The sequence below is a fragment of the Nannobrachium achirus genome, assembly GCF_963921795.1.
Source record: "Nannobrachium achirus genome assembly, chromosome: 20".
Lineage (NCBI taxonomy): Eukaryota > Metazoa > Chordata > Actinopteri > Myctophiformes > Myctophidae > Nannobrachium > Nannobrachium achirus.
In genome coordinates, this window is record NC_137827.1 from 27,496,045 (window position 1) to 27,511,440 (window position 15,396).

At 42.7% G+C, this 15,396-nt stretch overlaps 1 protein-coding gene across 2 annotated transcripts in view; it reads left to right on the plus strand.

The window, feature by feature from the left end:
- Positions 1-15,396, plus strand: part of rps6ka1 (ribosomal protein S6 kinase a, polypeptide 1) — a gene marked incomplete at its 5' end in the record, with an annotated part of 95,041 nt that overhangs the window by 9,768 nt on the left and 69,877 nt on the right. The window contains 2 exons of one of the 2 annotated variants that reach the window (XM_080750683.1): positions 61-637; positions 14,627-14,671. In XM_080750683.1, the coding sequence (XP_080606809.1) occupies positions 575-637; positions 14,627-14,671 (108 nt within the window). Of the gene's footprint in view, positions 1-60; positions 638-14,626; positions 14,672-15,396 lie in introns of those variants that run through there. The other variant, XM_080750684.1, reaches the window with a different exon arrangement.

Below are 15,396 nucleotides of genomic sequence, written 5' to 3' on the forward strand. Positions count from 1 at the left end.
TCACACAACCAAAGCTCGGCTCTTTGCTCTGAACGGACGGGCAGAGAGAGAGAGGTTTCCCTCACTGCCCAAGGAAGGGATATCACTTTAGCACAAGCAGAAGAAGCCCCAAGATCTACACGCGTCGTCGACCGGACAGATAAGAAGGACTTTGGCTTAAATTTCGCTTGGAAGTAGTATATAATCTTGCATGTGAGGCGACTGGAACGCACCCGTTGTGGATTGTGTTCTTCCTCTCTCTCTCTGCTGTCAAACCCCGGGGGTTGCTGTGGTGTGGAACACCTGAGGAATCTATCCTTTCATTTCCACGATTTATAACCATAAAAAAGGGATATTATCGTTTGTTCGTGATTTTTTCTTTCTTTTTTTGAACCTCTGTTGTGCTTCTTGCACGCGTGTCTTCTCCACAAGAGAGCAAGATAGAGGAAAGGAAAGTCAGCGCTTATAATCAATCTCGTCTCGTCTCTTACCTGGACTTGAATATCGCACTTTGACTTGACTGAAGGTATTCTGGAAGTCTGGGGGAGAGTCAACTGAACTTAACTCAAAATTCAGAAGTCCTATTCCTGCAAACATGCCTCTTGCTCAAATCGCGGAACCATGGCCCACGATGGAACTTGTGCAGCTCGAAACGGAGGTAAATCACTGTTGCAGACAGTTCATCAGTAGTTGAATGTATTCAGTGGTGGTGGAAAAAGTATACACATTCTTTACTTCAGTAAAAGTATCAATACTGCAATTTAGAAATACTCTGTGACAAGTTCAAGTTCAATTCAAAATATATTTGAGCCTACACAATAGTATTAGTATCAATTATGTACTTAAAGTACAAAAGTAAAAAGTACTCATTATGCAGAATGTCCCATTTGAAGATTTCAAATGTATACAAATCTTTTGAAAATGGTAGGCCTAAATGTACTTAGTTACTTTACACCACTGTAAATCACTGTGTCAGTTCATCAGTAATTAAATGTATTGATTGAAAACTGTTACAACCATAATGATTTGACCATCAGTTCCAAGTCACCCATCGATCAGGAGTTAATTGGTCCATTCCTTTAGATCAAACAGACCAACTGTAAAGTCACATCCTAGTTCAGCTTCAAACTTCAACTTGACATTGACAGTGTAACAGTGGGTGAAATTACGTACACTCTTCCCACCTTTGCTTCTACTGTCCTGTACGAAAGATGAACAGTTTATTCATTCTGTAAAGAAGAGAAATAATAATTGGAATGTGCCTAATGTTTACAACAAACATATAGATATACAAGTATTACCTAACAATACAAGGGAGATATAGTCAAATGTACACTACCTCTTTGCTAAATGGATCATAAACATAATGATTGGATTCATTCATCTATTGGATCCAACTAAACTATACATTGGGAAAGCCATAATGGTTACTTTGTGTACCCATGGTAGTAGTACTACCATGAGTCATCATCATCACATATTCATTGATACTGAAATTAAAGGGGAATACCCTTCGGTTTTCAGTTTTCACAGACATAAATTAAAGACACCGTAGAGAAATTCACTGTTATGGGACAGTCAGATAAGCATTAAACAAACAACATACAGTAGCCTATAAGTGAATACAGGGTACAGTATGTGCCCATTTCTAAAGTGACAATTGAAGGACTTTTAAGACTGTTAAGACATTTAAACACTTCTGAAATGAAAATGTCATTGTATTAAAAGTAACAAAGCATAGTATAAAAAGTTGTCAAATATTGGCCAAATTCTCAAATAATACCTAAGAAAGAGGTAGAAGTTGTGAAAATATCTGATTTACATGTTTGCAACACGAGGCGTCGTGAGCATGTAGGCTATTAAGTCATTTTCAAATTTCTTGTGAGTCAAACAAAATGTAATACCTCAACTCCTACAATTCCAAGTGCTTGTCAGGGCGGGGGATCCCCAGTTAAAATATGATTATTTTGTTGGGTCCCTCCCAGTTCAAATATATGATTGCGACCGTCAGGTTGCAGTTAGTATGAAAACGGCCTGCTCATGTCCGTGAGTGAGTGAGTCAGTCATGTCACGCTCATGTCCTGTCACCTCTGTGAAAGCCACAGGGAGGCGGCACAGAGCTATGTGAGTGAGTGTGAAAGCAGTAACACACGTACGTCGTACGACACTGCGGCGACACGACAAGTTTGTGCCGTATTTAGAAGCTCTGTCGACCTTGCGGTCGCTAATCGCCATTATAGTCGGGGAAGCCAGGGATATTTTGGTTCAGATTCTCGCAAATTCGCCAAATTTGGTACAGATGTTGTCCATAACATACTTAATCATTTTAAGATGGGTGCCAATTTGGGCACCCCATGGTACTGCCGTATTGCGCAATTCAATTGGGCTCCCATTGACTTTCTATACAAGAGGAAAATACCCAGAAAAAGATTTTTTTTCTGGGTATTTAAGGAGGATCTGAGGGGTCTAACTAGGGGTTTGTCATGATGCTGAATCCATTGCAGGCATTTGTTTTGCACAAAAAACATTCCGTGGGCTAGAAATGGTCTCAGAAAACAATACACATATGGGTGAGTATTCATGTTAGTCGGAGGCCTTAGGGTTTTTTTTTCTCGTGCTAATCAGTCTAAAAGTTCAAAATTTTGCACAGATGTAGCTCAGGGCATGCTCTAATGATTTAGCTAGGGCGCCCGAGTCTGCGACATTCGGGGTCGCCACAGCGGCCAAATCAAGTTGGGCTCCCATCGTCTTTAGTGATGAAAAGTGATGAGTCATCACTTTTCAGAGTTTTTTGGGTGCTGTGGCGACCCAGAGTGTCGCAGACTCGGGCGCCCTAGCTAAATCATTAGAGCATGCCCTGAGCTACATCTGTGCAAAATGTTGAACTTTTAGACTGATTAGCACGAGAAAAAAAAAACCCTAAGGCCTCCGACTAACATGAATACTCACCCATACGTGTATTGTTTTCTGAGACCATTTCTAGCCCACGGAATGTTTTTTGTGCAAAACAAATGCCTGCAATGGATTCAGCATCATGACAAACCCCTAGTTAGACCCCTCAGATCCTCCTTAAATACCCAGAAAAAAAATCTTTTTCTGGGTATTTTCCTCCTGTATAGAAAGTCAATGGGAGCCCAATTGGATTGCACAATACGGCAGTACCATGGGGTGCCCATCTTGGCACCCATCTTAAAATGATTAAGTATGTTATGGACAACATCTGTGCCAAATTTGGCAAATTTGCGAGAATCTGAACCAAACGGTCCTTGTATTGCCCCGGGATCCGACTATTAGGGAGGGTCCCAATTAGCCAGTAGCTATGCCCCTCCCCTAAAAGCATTTGTCCAATGCTAGCTTAGCAACCGGCAGCTTGCCAAGGCTGTTGCCAAGGCAAACCTTGGCAAGCAGGAAGTTATTCTAAGCTAGCATTGGACAAAAGCTTTTTGGGAGGGGCATAGCTACTGGCTAATTGTAATCTAATATAATTATTTTGGAGGGTCGCGGCTTGAGAACCAATGGTCAATATTCTTTAATCTGGGATTTAATTTAATTTTAAAGAAACCAATGATTTTCTTTGACCTCATGCACACGCACACCTGCTCCGAATTTAGTGGCTGCAGCAGTGCGTTTTTTTCCCGATCTAACCCAGTTCGATTTGTGTCTTTTCGCATGCGGTAAAACAAAACTAATTAAAAACTCATTGACTCCTTTACTTGGCGATGGAGTATTACATTAAGCTTAAATTGTGTGTATGACAAAGTGCCCCAGGGCAGCATTGTAGCCTTAGTTAAACTTTAATCAGTGGAAATACTTGTCACAAGAGAACCTATATGGTATGGTAGAAGGTCCTTTTCTTTATAATATGTTTTATTTATTAGTCGATTGTATTAATGTTTATCCCTGCCTACTATAATCATATGATGTGCCCCATTTATAAGATTCACACATGCATATGTCCTGTCACAATTATTACGTAATCGCATAATCGCAATTATTTGGGACAATCGTAATTATGTTTTGCATAATCATCATGGCTATGATGATCGAGTTTCGAAACACGAGTTTCCTGAGTTGGCAAAATCTAGATTTTTTTTTTAGCACTCCCTACTTCCAGTTTCGGCATGATCGCGATCGCGAAATGCATGTTTGACTCCCAGAACAACTCTCTTTCAAACATGGCAGCCATGTTTGTTTACATTTGAAGAAAACACTATCCACCTGTTTCCGCGAGAATTTACTGTAGCATTATTTGCGGGACACTTCCGGTTAACAGCAGACATACAAGCTCACGTCGCGTCGCAGATGCAACCGTTGTGAGCTTGTAGATCACTCTCGGCTGCGGCGCCGGAAGCTTCCTGCACATTCTGCGCAATGCACGATGGGATGTTGGAAAGTTGTGGATATTTTGAATGCCTGAACGGATTTCCAAGCAGATTAGTTTTTGGGCTTTTTATGCCTTTATTTGATAGGATAGTAGACTGACAGGAAATGGGGAGAGAGATGGGGAATGACATGTGGCACAGGTCATCCGGATCGGGAATCGAACTGGCAACGCCAGCAGGCATCATAGCCTAGTATAGGCCAGCGGGCGCCCCCCTCAAAAGTCAAAGCGTGTTTTAATTGTTACATTTTCATTTAAAAAGTAATTAAATCTGAGTTATTTGTCATTATCTGCCCTTTGCAGCTTTTGTTTACGAAGCCTAAAAGCCAAACAGAAATGTTTGGCTTCGCATCACAAATCACAATTATTTGAGCGACAATTCATCGTCAAGTATAATGTCATAATCGTGATAGCCCTACGTACACGTACACTACAGTACATGTTATCGTTCTTTTGGTGGGCGGGCAATTTGAGATAAGGAACATTGAGTTGAGTAACTCAGTTACAGTATGGAGGCCTACTTCCTGAAGTCCAATAAGAAAGACCTTGTAGATTCTTATCATTCAAGTATAGTGGATATGGCATAGATAGCCCCATTGTTGTTGAACTGTTAATTTTCTATGAACACGAACAGGTTGTTGCTCACCACCATCACTCACTATGATGCATTGTTATTTGCTGCCTGCTTGCATGGATCCACCCACATGTATACTGATAATTTGGTGAAATACCTTTAGTTTGTATGCTCAAATAGCTGTCATTTGTAAGCACTTTCCATTTAGATGCAGAATAACTGGGAGTCAGAGTGTTACTGTTTTTTCTAATCATCAGTGCCAATTTCATGACAATGTGGTTTTCGAAGCACACAGATTTTGTTTTAGGGTCAGATGGGACCCTGAAATGAAAGGGTCTCATTTTCAGCAACTAGGGATCTAAGATGAATTCAGTATAGAACAACAAAACGTATATAGAAAGCTGTGCACCTAAAGCAGGTGCATTAGACAGAGTTCCCATGCTAGCTAACTCTGAACTAGTTTAAAGTATTATTCTTGCCGTGTTTCTTCCTGTGTGTAATTAGATATCTAGGACTAGCTGTTGTTTGGGCAGGTGAAGGAAGCTTTGAATTCCTACTGTTTCCCATCTCCTTTTTTAATGCATAGCTTTATATGTACCAATTCATTATGCCATGGTGTCCTCAATGACATTCCTAGATGGCAGCAATTAATTCATGCACCTGACCTCACTAGGTTCATTTGATTACACAGATGCATCTTCTCTCTCTGCCCATATCCTTCGCCGCTGAATAATTACTCCTACTCAGTCAAATCCAGGGTGTTAAGTCAGAGAGAAAAAATTGACTTCTACTTTCTCAGAATAAAATTTAATTACTGTTTAACATTGCATGGAATAACAGAACAACTGATCATGAAAATGCCCCCCTAGGCAAGCCAGCAAGGGATTTTGAATTTTGATCAGAGGAAAGACCCACAGTAGTGCTAGATAGCAGGCATAGAAATAGACTGATATTAATTATTCACAAAACACTCAGCTTATTCACACAATTCTGGGCCTAATTAATGAAAAGCCAAAGATGCCTATACTGTAGTAACATGCTATCATCTATTTGCTACCAACATGGCTGGTTAGAAATCATTGCTGGAAATCCCAACAGTGCTACCACTAGAGACCTGGGTTTATCAGTGTACTTAGAGACCGCAATGACTAATTCTGTTCCAGCAGTCTGTGTCAGACAGCGTCACATGGGATATGGCCCGTTTAGCTGGCATCCCAGAAGTCTCTCTCTTACTCATTTGCTGTGTCACTAGCCCTGGCATCCAGATGCGTACTCTTGGGTCTTGGTGAGACACTAGAGTGACAGCTCTAGGCTGAGATTGATGGAGCAGAGAAAGAGATTTTAGACAGTGCCAGACAGTCAGCATTGATGTAGTGGCAGAGGAACATGGAGCCCAGGGAGATTTCCCAGATAGTGACGAAAAGATGGATGGTGATGGCTGAATCCTAGTTTATATTTTGTTGCATGACTGTGTTGCATAGTAATACATAAGGTCCGCAGGTCTACACTAAAAACGGAGGGTGAGATAGATTTATTCAGTTTGGTCCGTTTGATGTCCGTTGTCCCTTTACGTATTTGTCCGTATGATTACGTACAGCTCCCAACTGAACGTACTGGATTTGTCTGTAGCAAGAAGTACCCACGGACACCGTTGTCAACCGTAGGGGCAGTATTGAGGAAAATTACTTTTCCTCTGCAAAAAGAGTGAAAAGATGTCGTTCTTATACCTCTATGACAGCGGTTCTCAAACTATGGGTCCCAATAATACATATATTTGATCAAGAAATGGGAAAAAAGGAATGTTGTTGCAACCACGTGAAAAGGATGCCTTGACTCCGCACACGCGCGCGCACACACACACACACCACACAGGTCCTTCTCTCCTTCAACACTGAGCGAGACGAGTGCACAGTCAGTGGCAGTGCAGCAACGACACGACAGACAGCTTTGAGGCACACAAGAAGAGCTGATTTAGCTCAGAGGCTCATTTACTTGGGAATTATGTTCAATATGAGTGGGTGTGTTTTGTTATAATTTCTCCGGGAGTGAGAGGGTACCGGATCCATGTGGTTAAATCTGTACCCTTGCGGACCGTGATGTAACGTTGCCGACAGACAGCAGAACCAATCCAGTTACCACTTATTACCAAACATCATGTTGGGTCAAGAAATTCTGTGGTTCTACATATTTTGGCTAAATGTGTGCAGAACCACCTCCATGGCGCTTTTGTTAGATATTCTGCTCTGTGCTGCTCGGCGCAACGGGAGCAGAATTGGAGCGGATCAGGACATAGCGTAGAGAGGAACTATGCATGTCGACGCATTTACTGTACGTAGTCTCTCATCCACAAAATCAAGCTTACGGAACTATAAACGGCCCTTGAAGTTGGCCTCAGGGTTGTTTCTGACAGTCTTGGAGTTCCCTAAGCAACTACCTCTCTCATCTCGATCTTCCATACGCATCTAAGCTGGTAGATTTGCTGTTTCAGATTTTTTTGGGATAAAGGGGTTAAAGTTTAGTTTGTATGTATTTTATATTTACTTGTTTGCCTTGTTCATCGTAAATTATAATGAACGTCAAATGTTCTTTTCATATATTGCATCAGACCCACAAATCTAGCATCAGTCGGACAGTATGGGCACTAATGAATTCTACTCCCCCTTCAGTCAAAACGTGTGGTTTCTTTAAGAAGCAGCAAAGCCTCAGTGGATTGCTAATGGTGCTTTTAGAATGGGTTTGGTGCCTGGTCTAAACCACTGTTTATGGCAAAAAACAGCCCTCAGACAGAATCTGAGCTGCATGATGGGAACCACGTTGGAATAAAAGCTACAGTATATACTGTATACTGTACTTGGCCTAGTGTACATACAGTACATCATGACCTGTACATATAACATATTTTCTTTCATCTGGAGTAAGCACACACATGCAAACATTGGCGATACAATGCTGTGATACGATATATGATATGCCAGTTGATGATAAGTGCGTCTCCTTATCAGCTCGTACATCGTGCGAGTATGTGCTTGTTTTGAAACCAGAGAAGTGCTATGAACGGGAAGTGGATCGACTGCCATGTTCATGTTGTGCAAGATGCTGAGAGGACCAGAGGACACCAGTATACAATGGCAGTGTAAAACAAGAGTTCTGAAGAGATGGGCTTGGTTGAGTCAGGGGTCTATACTTGGTCCCCATCTTATTCTACTGTGTTTTACAGTAGATCTGCTATTTTCACTAAATTCTCTCCTATTCTCACATTCCCCAGCCAGAATAGGAATGCTACGATTCATGTGGTTAACTTATCCTGTGTGAATCGCCTCGATGAGCTGAGCTCCAACAAATTATCCCAGATCTGCTCTCGTTGTGAAGTGAGCCCATGCCATTACCAGATTAGCCATGTGGTGTCCACTTGTTAGTTTCACACCCCTAACACTCATTGTCCATCTGCATCCTTCAAAGATGAGTGATCTTCTGAAATGATGTCTCACTCAGTCAACACCTATACACATGGTTTAAAACAATCCCGCTTAGTTTGCTGAATATTGTATTAATAATTATTGATCATGATTAATTATCATTTAGGGTGGAAAATGTTTATTTATTTTAATTCCGTTGTTGCTCATTGTTTTTCAGTGCTATATTTGTTCACATAGTATGTAGTGTAATGACCTCATTAATGATCTGTATTGTGCCTCTGTGAGCCTGATAGATGACAAATCGGTTGTACATTGTTCTGGTTATTAATTCGTTGTTTTCTTTTTTTTTCTTTTGCTTTGTAATCAATTTCTTAATGTTCTCTCAATTTAGTTGTTATGCCAATTTCCAATTCCGCCTTACAGTCACTGCTGTGCTGACCCTTACTGTTTGGTTTTGGGGAGGGTGTATGTAACCCCCCCCCCCCCCCCCCCTTGACGGTGAGGAGTTTCAATGGTAAAAACATAATGCATTCGGAGGAAGATGCTATTCTTATTCTATACTGCTGCCAACAGTGGTGGGAAAAGTACTAAAATGTTTGAGTACGTTCAATAATAAGCAAGTTTGAGAATGTTCAATAATAAGCAATACAGAAGTACTCTGTTACAAGTAGAGGTCTGGAATTATAAATGTACTTAAAGTATGGGCATCAAAATGTACTTAAAGTACCAAAAGTAGAAAGTACTCATTATGCAGAATGCCACGTATAACTCCCATTTCAAAAGTTTTCAAATGTGTAAAATGTCTAAATATCTTTTGAAAATAGCAGATCTACAAGTGGAGTAGAAGTAAAAGCATGGAAAATTGGAAATACTTTAGTAAAGTAAAAGTACTTAAGTACAGTATTTGAGTAATTGTTACTATCTTACCCCACTGCCAACCAACCTGTAGCAGTTGCTAGTGCAGGGACAGAGATTGTCCACCCCACCCAGATCCCAGGCACCCACCCAGCTTCCCTAGCCTGGTTCCAGCCCATAGACCCACCCACTCTCAGAGTGGACTGTTTCTCTGGTCTGGAATTGTGTTCATAATAAGTGATTTCTGGAGCCGAAATGACGGCTCCTCCAATTAGCACAGGGGGTGGGGGTGGGTTTAACAAATAACCAATCCGTGCCGTCAAAGTCCCTCCCCTCCAGAAATCGCTCAAACAGGGCACAATGTCAGACTCAAGCTTCAGCTGAGTCTGAAATCAGGCTACAGCTTCCCACTTGCCAACACGGTTGGAGTGCCTGGCCAACACAGCGTTGACGATTCAAACCCCATTTTCACGATTACATAACTGCGAACAAAGCTAAAATCTCACATTTTTCGATGACTTTTGTCTCTGTGTACAATTCATAGGCCCTCAGCCTATTACAATGGGTTAACACGAAGCAGTCACATGTCATGTAGTTAATGAGTAACTCTTAATGAAGTGATCACCCTATTAAACAGTGGTGTGCTTTTTCCTGTTGGCTATATGCCAATATAAATCCCAAAATGAGATTTGAATTACGTTCTCCTCAATGGTGATAAGAAAGTAAGATAAGAAAAGCTTGTGGTAGACGTGAGCAAAGGCAGAGAATATCAGAGGAGTTTGCATTTTACACTTGTATGAGTTGAGTTGAGTGTGTGTGAAAAGACAGTGAAAGGAGAGATTTAGGGTTGATAAATGGAATGCATGCCTTTGTCTAGTAGTCGCAGAGTCAGGTGTGGTCAGATGTGTAGACTCAGCTGTGTGTGTGTGTGTGTGTGTGTGTGTGTGTGTGTGTGTGTGTGTGTGTGTGTGTGTGTGTGTGTGTGTGTGTGTGTGTGTGTGTGTGTGTGTGTGTGTGTGTGTGTGTGTGTGTGTGTGTGTGTGTGTGTGTGTGTGTGTGTGTGTGTGTGTGTGTGTGTGGATACACACACGTGTATCCATGAGTTCATGTCTCTCTCATCCAGTGCTTTCCTGTACTGGTGTATTTCCCATTACTTTTACTTCTACTCCACTACATACAGTATCAGAGGCAAATATTGTACTTTTACCCCACTACAATTATTATTTGAAAACATTAGTTAACCTCTTCAGCTCTATATACATTTTGGCCATTTGAAAATAGCCGATCTACAAGCTTGCAATACGTTGTGATTGCACAATGAGTACTTTTACTTTTGGTACATTTTGATACCAATACATTTGTAATGTTACTCAATTACATTTCTAATTCTGGACTTTTACTTGTAAGAGAGCATTTCTACTTTGCAGTCTTGATACTTTTACTCAAGTAAGAAATGTGGGCACGTACCTTTTAGGCGAAGCCCGAACTGGCGAAGTGGGGAAATGTCCGATACCGTAGCGATCTGGCGAACGTCTTCTGGACAGGGCGTTTATCGTGCGCTTGCCCAGGCCTTACGGCCTGGGCATAAATATAACGATTGCATTCACCACAGCTTCGTAACTCGCGCGGCGCTCCGCCGGCCGCGCGGCCCTGGCCCGCTCTTCGCGGCCACTCGCGCCTGCGGCGCTCGGGGGCGAAGAGCAGGACCAAGGTCCGCTGGCCTTCGCGCCGCTTGCAGTGTCGTGGACAATCGATTCGCCAGATCGCTACGGTAGGAGACAAATCCCCACTTCGCCAGTTCGGGCTTCGCCAGAACAGGACTTTCCCAGAAATGTGAGTACCATTTCCACCACTGCTCTCATTTTGCTCACTTTCTGTGGGTGTGCTGCCGTGCACTCGCAAGAGACAGTGCGTTTGTGGGCTTAGCTAATCTGGGTGTGACCTCTGGAGCACTTTGGGCAGGGCTATGGGCGTGCAGTAAAGGAGAATGGGTGAAGGCATGTGGGAACACAGTTCCTAGTTTGATATGTGCGCCATAATGTCCTCTTTAACCTTTACAGTTAACACCATGTCCCATGGTGAGGCTGTGTGTGACTTTAGTATATTTTTGAAAGTAAGGACACTGAGCCCTGTATACCAGGTACTAATTCACTGCTGTCATAAGTAAATCGCAGAGTAGTGATGGATACTTGTGGTGGAAAAAGTGATTTGGGGGTTTGTGAATTGCTTTATTGTGTGGCAGTGAATTACTGCTCTGCGACATTGTGTCTGCCTTGTACGGCACAGTAGGTGTGATTACATAATGTGTACAATATGATGATGAATACAGGTAAGGAAGGAAATGTTTATTGTATACCTTTGTTGCTAGGTTACGGGGCAGCGTTCTCCCAATCATAGCATCAAGATTTATCTATTCACCACACATGACCTGTGACGAACGGCAGTAGCTCAGAGGTAGAGTTGCAACACAGAGGGTTCCCGAAGGGTTCCCAGTTCCCAGAGTTAGCTAGTTTCTCCCCGTGAGCAGGTTGGTGCTTTGCATGGTTTCCTCCACCATCGGTGTATAAATGTGTGTGTGAATAGGTGAGTGTAATTAATGCACAATCTCTGTAAAGCGCCTTGGGCAAAGGCGCTATATAAATGCACCATTTACGAACACTTCAGAATTGTTTGCTTTCCATGAACTATACACCATTCCGGCATAAAAAAATAAAATAATAGGTTGGTCTGATTATAGCACTGCTTGTAAATTCCTTTGCTGTGAACTCACCCACACGTTTGTGGGTGTTTCTGTGTCTGTTTATGCACAACACGGTAAATGAGTTGGAAAATGCTTTAGTTTGAGCTGAAATATAAACAACACACATCTTGTGTGACTTAGTGTGTGCGCATGTGTGTGTGTGCATGTACTCTGCTCTCGTTGAAGAAGCCCAGGGGAGGGAGCATGCAGTTAACTGGGCCACTTGGATCAGTCATGCACAGCTAATGATGTTGAAACGTGTGGGGCTTCAATCTCTGGAAGGCAATGCCATTCACATATGCACACGCACTCACACACACACACACACTCCTCGGGTGTCTGACTGTTGCGCCTCAACTATCCAGGGTTAAACGAACGGCAGCCACAAACATCGTGCTGAAGGGAGAAACAGTGTAGGAAAAAAAGGTTCAATATTGTGTTTCTAAGAGCAAAAATTACATGGTAGATGACTAGACTTAGAAGTCATAAGTTACAGCCCACCATGAGTTTGTTACTCTCAGTCTGACTCCTCAATTCTCCTCCACGTACGGGATAGCTGTTACAGCTCCAGGATGGTTCAGCCAAATTTGACCTTCAGTCACAAACTTGCATCATGACCAGACCATCTGAGTCGAGCTGGATGAATTGTTGGTCTGTTTGGAGAAAATACAGTATTACTTTCCAGCTTGGTCTGTTTGGAGAAAATACAGTATACTTTCCAGCTCCCACCCAGGCTACAGTAATTGTTTATTTTTGTTGGGGGGGGGGGGGGGGGGTCACAAAGTGAATTCAGCCCGTTTCCAAATGCACCAATCGGTCAGCGCAGAGAAGGGGGTATTGAGGGCTATTACAAATGGAGTGAATTAGATTCAGATTTAGGCCTCTGCCCAAGAGACGGTCTTTATTTCTCTTTAAACACGGTAGAGCTTATTTCCTCTCTGCCACCGCAGTACTGCTAGTTGTGGTTTCCTCCCTCGGTCCGGTGTCTTTAGAGGGTACAGTGAGTTTGTCTATGTTTGTGCAGTATAAAGGAAGGGAGTGCAGCAGAGGAAGTGTGACTTCAGGGTTGTCCCTCTCTTCTTCTATCAAACAAAGCTCATAGCGGAAGAGGGGTGGGAGTGAAGGGGCCCTTGTTTTAGCTTTTAGTCTCTCTTTGTATGTTTGTGTCGGAGCGTGTCAGCGAAATGTCCTTTATCCCCATGACCTTACATTGCCATTAGCTTTGTGTAGTACTGTAAAGGTTGATATACTTAGTTTAGTAAGAAATATATAAAAAAAAAAAATCACTTCCAACCTGGAGTCTCTTTGACTATTTCTTTCAAAAAGGTTCCTAAATGTTTGATAACTAGAATATCGCCCGCCTTTGGCGGGCGAATCCTAGTGTTCGCACATAAATCCTTAGTCTAGTTGTGGGAAGAAAAGGATATCATCATCATCATCATGGCCCCAAATAACTTTTAAATATCTTGCAATTGGCGACGAGTCTCGACTCTTAATAAATCGGCAAGAGTGCCTCTAATTTTCAATACAAAGGCTAAGCTATATAAGCTCTCCATCATCAGCAATAGTAGTCAGTGGTGCGTGTTCCCCACACTCCCAAGCCCCCACCGTTGCGCTTAGGTTCACCGGGAAAAACTCGGTCGCGAGAGGCGACATGGGTTCTGAAGGCAAAGGTGGAGTCAGTGACGTAGCGGCGGCTCCGGCAGAGAAGTATAGGTTCCACTTGCGCAAAGGCACGTCGCATCCGCATACGTCAGGGACGTTTACTTGAGAGACACGGAAGAAGGAGAGACTGTAAAGGATAAGTGATTGTCGTCTCAGGAAGAAGGACAGACCTTTCAGGAAGAATGATATGTGACGTAGCACCGTTCGCGGCTGAGGCAGAAAAGCGGGGGAAAGAAGGTAAAAGAATGCATAAAGAGACAATAAATAGCGACGGTCCAAAAGCGAGAGGTATGATTGTGCTGTTGGTTAAATGTTTTTGGGAATTGGGCCGTGGGTCTGTGCTAACATAGCTGCAGTGTAGCAGCGGGATACAGTACACGGGGCGTGATTAACTTCTCAGGGAGTGGCTAACTTCTAAATTGTGTATAAGGATAGGGTTGGCCAGGTGGGCCACCCGGCCTAAAATCTGTAGCACACAGTCAAGAGTCTGGTGAAAATTATGCAAGATTACTCCTAAACGTGCAAAACAAACTATACTTTTGTGTTTGTTTAGGGCAAAAATAAGAATGAATCAAAAGGGAATAAATTTAATCCTGCAGGAAACCCTGGATTTCCTATATTTGCCCATTTCTTTCTTTTCTTTTAAGCCATTTTGCAATAGAGTATAGTCTTGCTCTGTGTCCGACCTTTTTCTCTGCTGTAAGAACAAAGTGTTGGTTCTCTTAGTTTCTCGAGGAAGCAATCATTTAAAAAACAATGATTACCCTTTTTAACAGCACTCACCCACCAGAGCAAAGAGGAAAAACGCTTTAGGGTGTCAGCCCTAGATTATTAGGTTTGTCGGGTAGAGGAGGAAAGTGTTGATAATAAGTGTAGATGCACTTGTCTCTACCTCCCACACACCCAGTGAATAGTCTCGATGTCTGCTCTCGCTCTCTCTCTCTCTCTCTCTCTCTCTCTCTCTCTCTCTGTCCGCTTCATAAACTGACGGTTTCTCTTGTCTGCTGTCTTTACAGAATGGGCAGAGCACAGCCGAGGAGGGAGACACGCCTGCTGTCAAGGTACAATGAAGAGCCTCTCTGGAGACGCGCGCACACACACACACACACACACACACACACACACACACACACACACACACACACACACACACACACACACACACACACACACACACACACACACACACACACACACACACACACACACACACAGATAATATTATGGGAAGATCCTCTCAGAGATTTCTTTGCGCCTGTATTGTTAAATAAAAGTCAAGCAGTCCATTGCACATTTTGAGAAAGGACAAAACGTGTTCCAGACGAATCTCTCTCTCTGCAGACAGGAGCAACAAGAGCTTATCATGTTTACGCAAGCCTGTGCTGATGACCATAACTGTCTACGTGTGCATGCTTTATTGCACATGTGTGCATGCACACGTACTGCATGCATCATGCGTACACACACTGATTGTATTTGCAGCTTTCAGAGGACGAATTATGCAGGGCTTTATGTATTGAAGACATGCTGAGGTCAGTGTGTCGGTCCAGCAGGCGGAGGGGTCAACAGCTGCATGTAGTGATATGTTTCAATCGATATTACACAGCTTATTTGGACAAATGGTCCGTTTGTCCACACACGCGGTCGCGGATGGACATACACACAAACATACACATGCATTGCCTATATCCAAATTTAAACTAACAATTGATTGTCACGCTAACAATGAGATGCATCGTGTCACGTTGCTAGCTTGAAAATCTATTATTTCTGGCGAGCAACACTG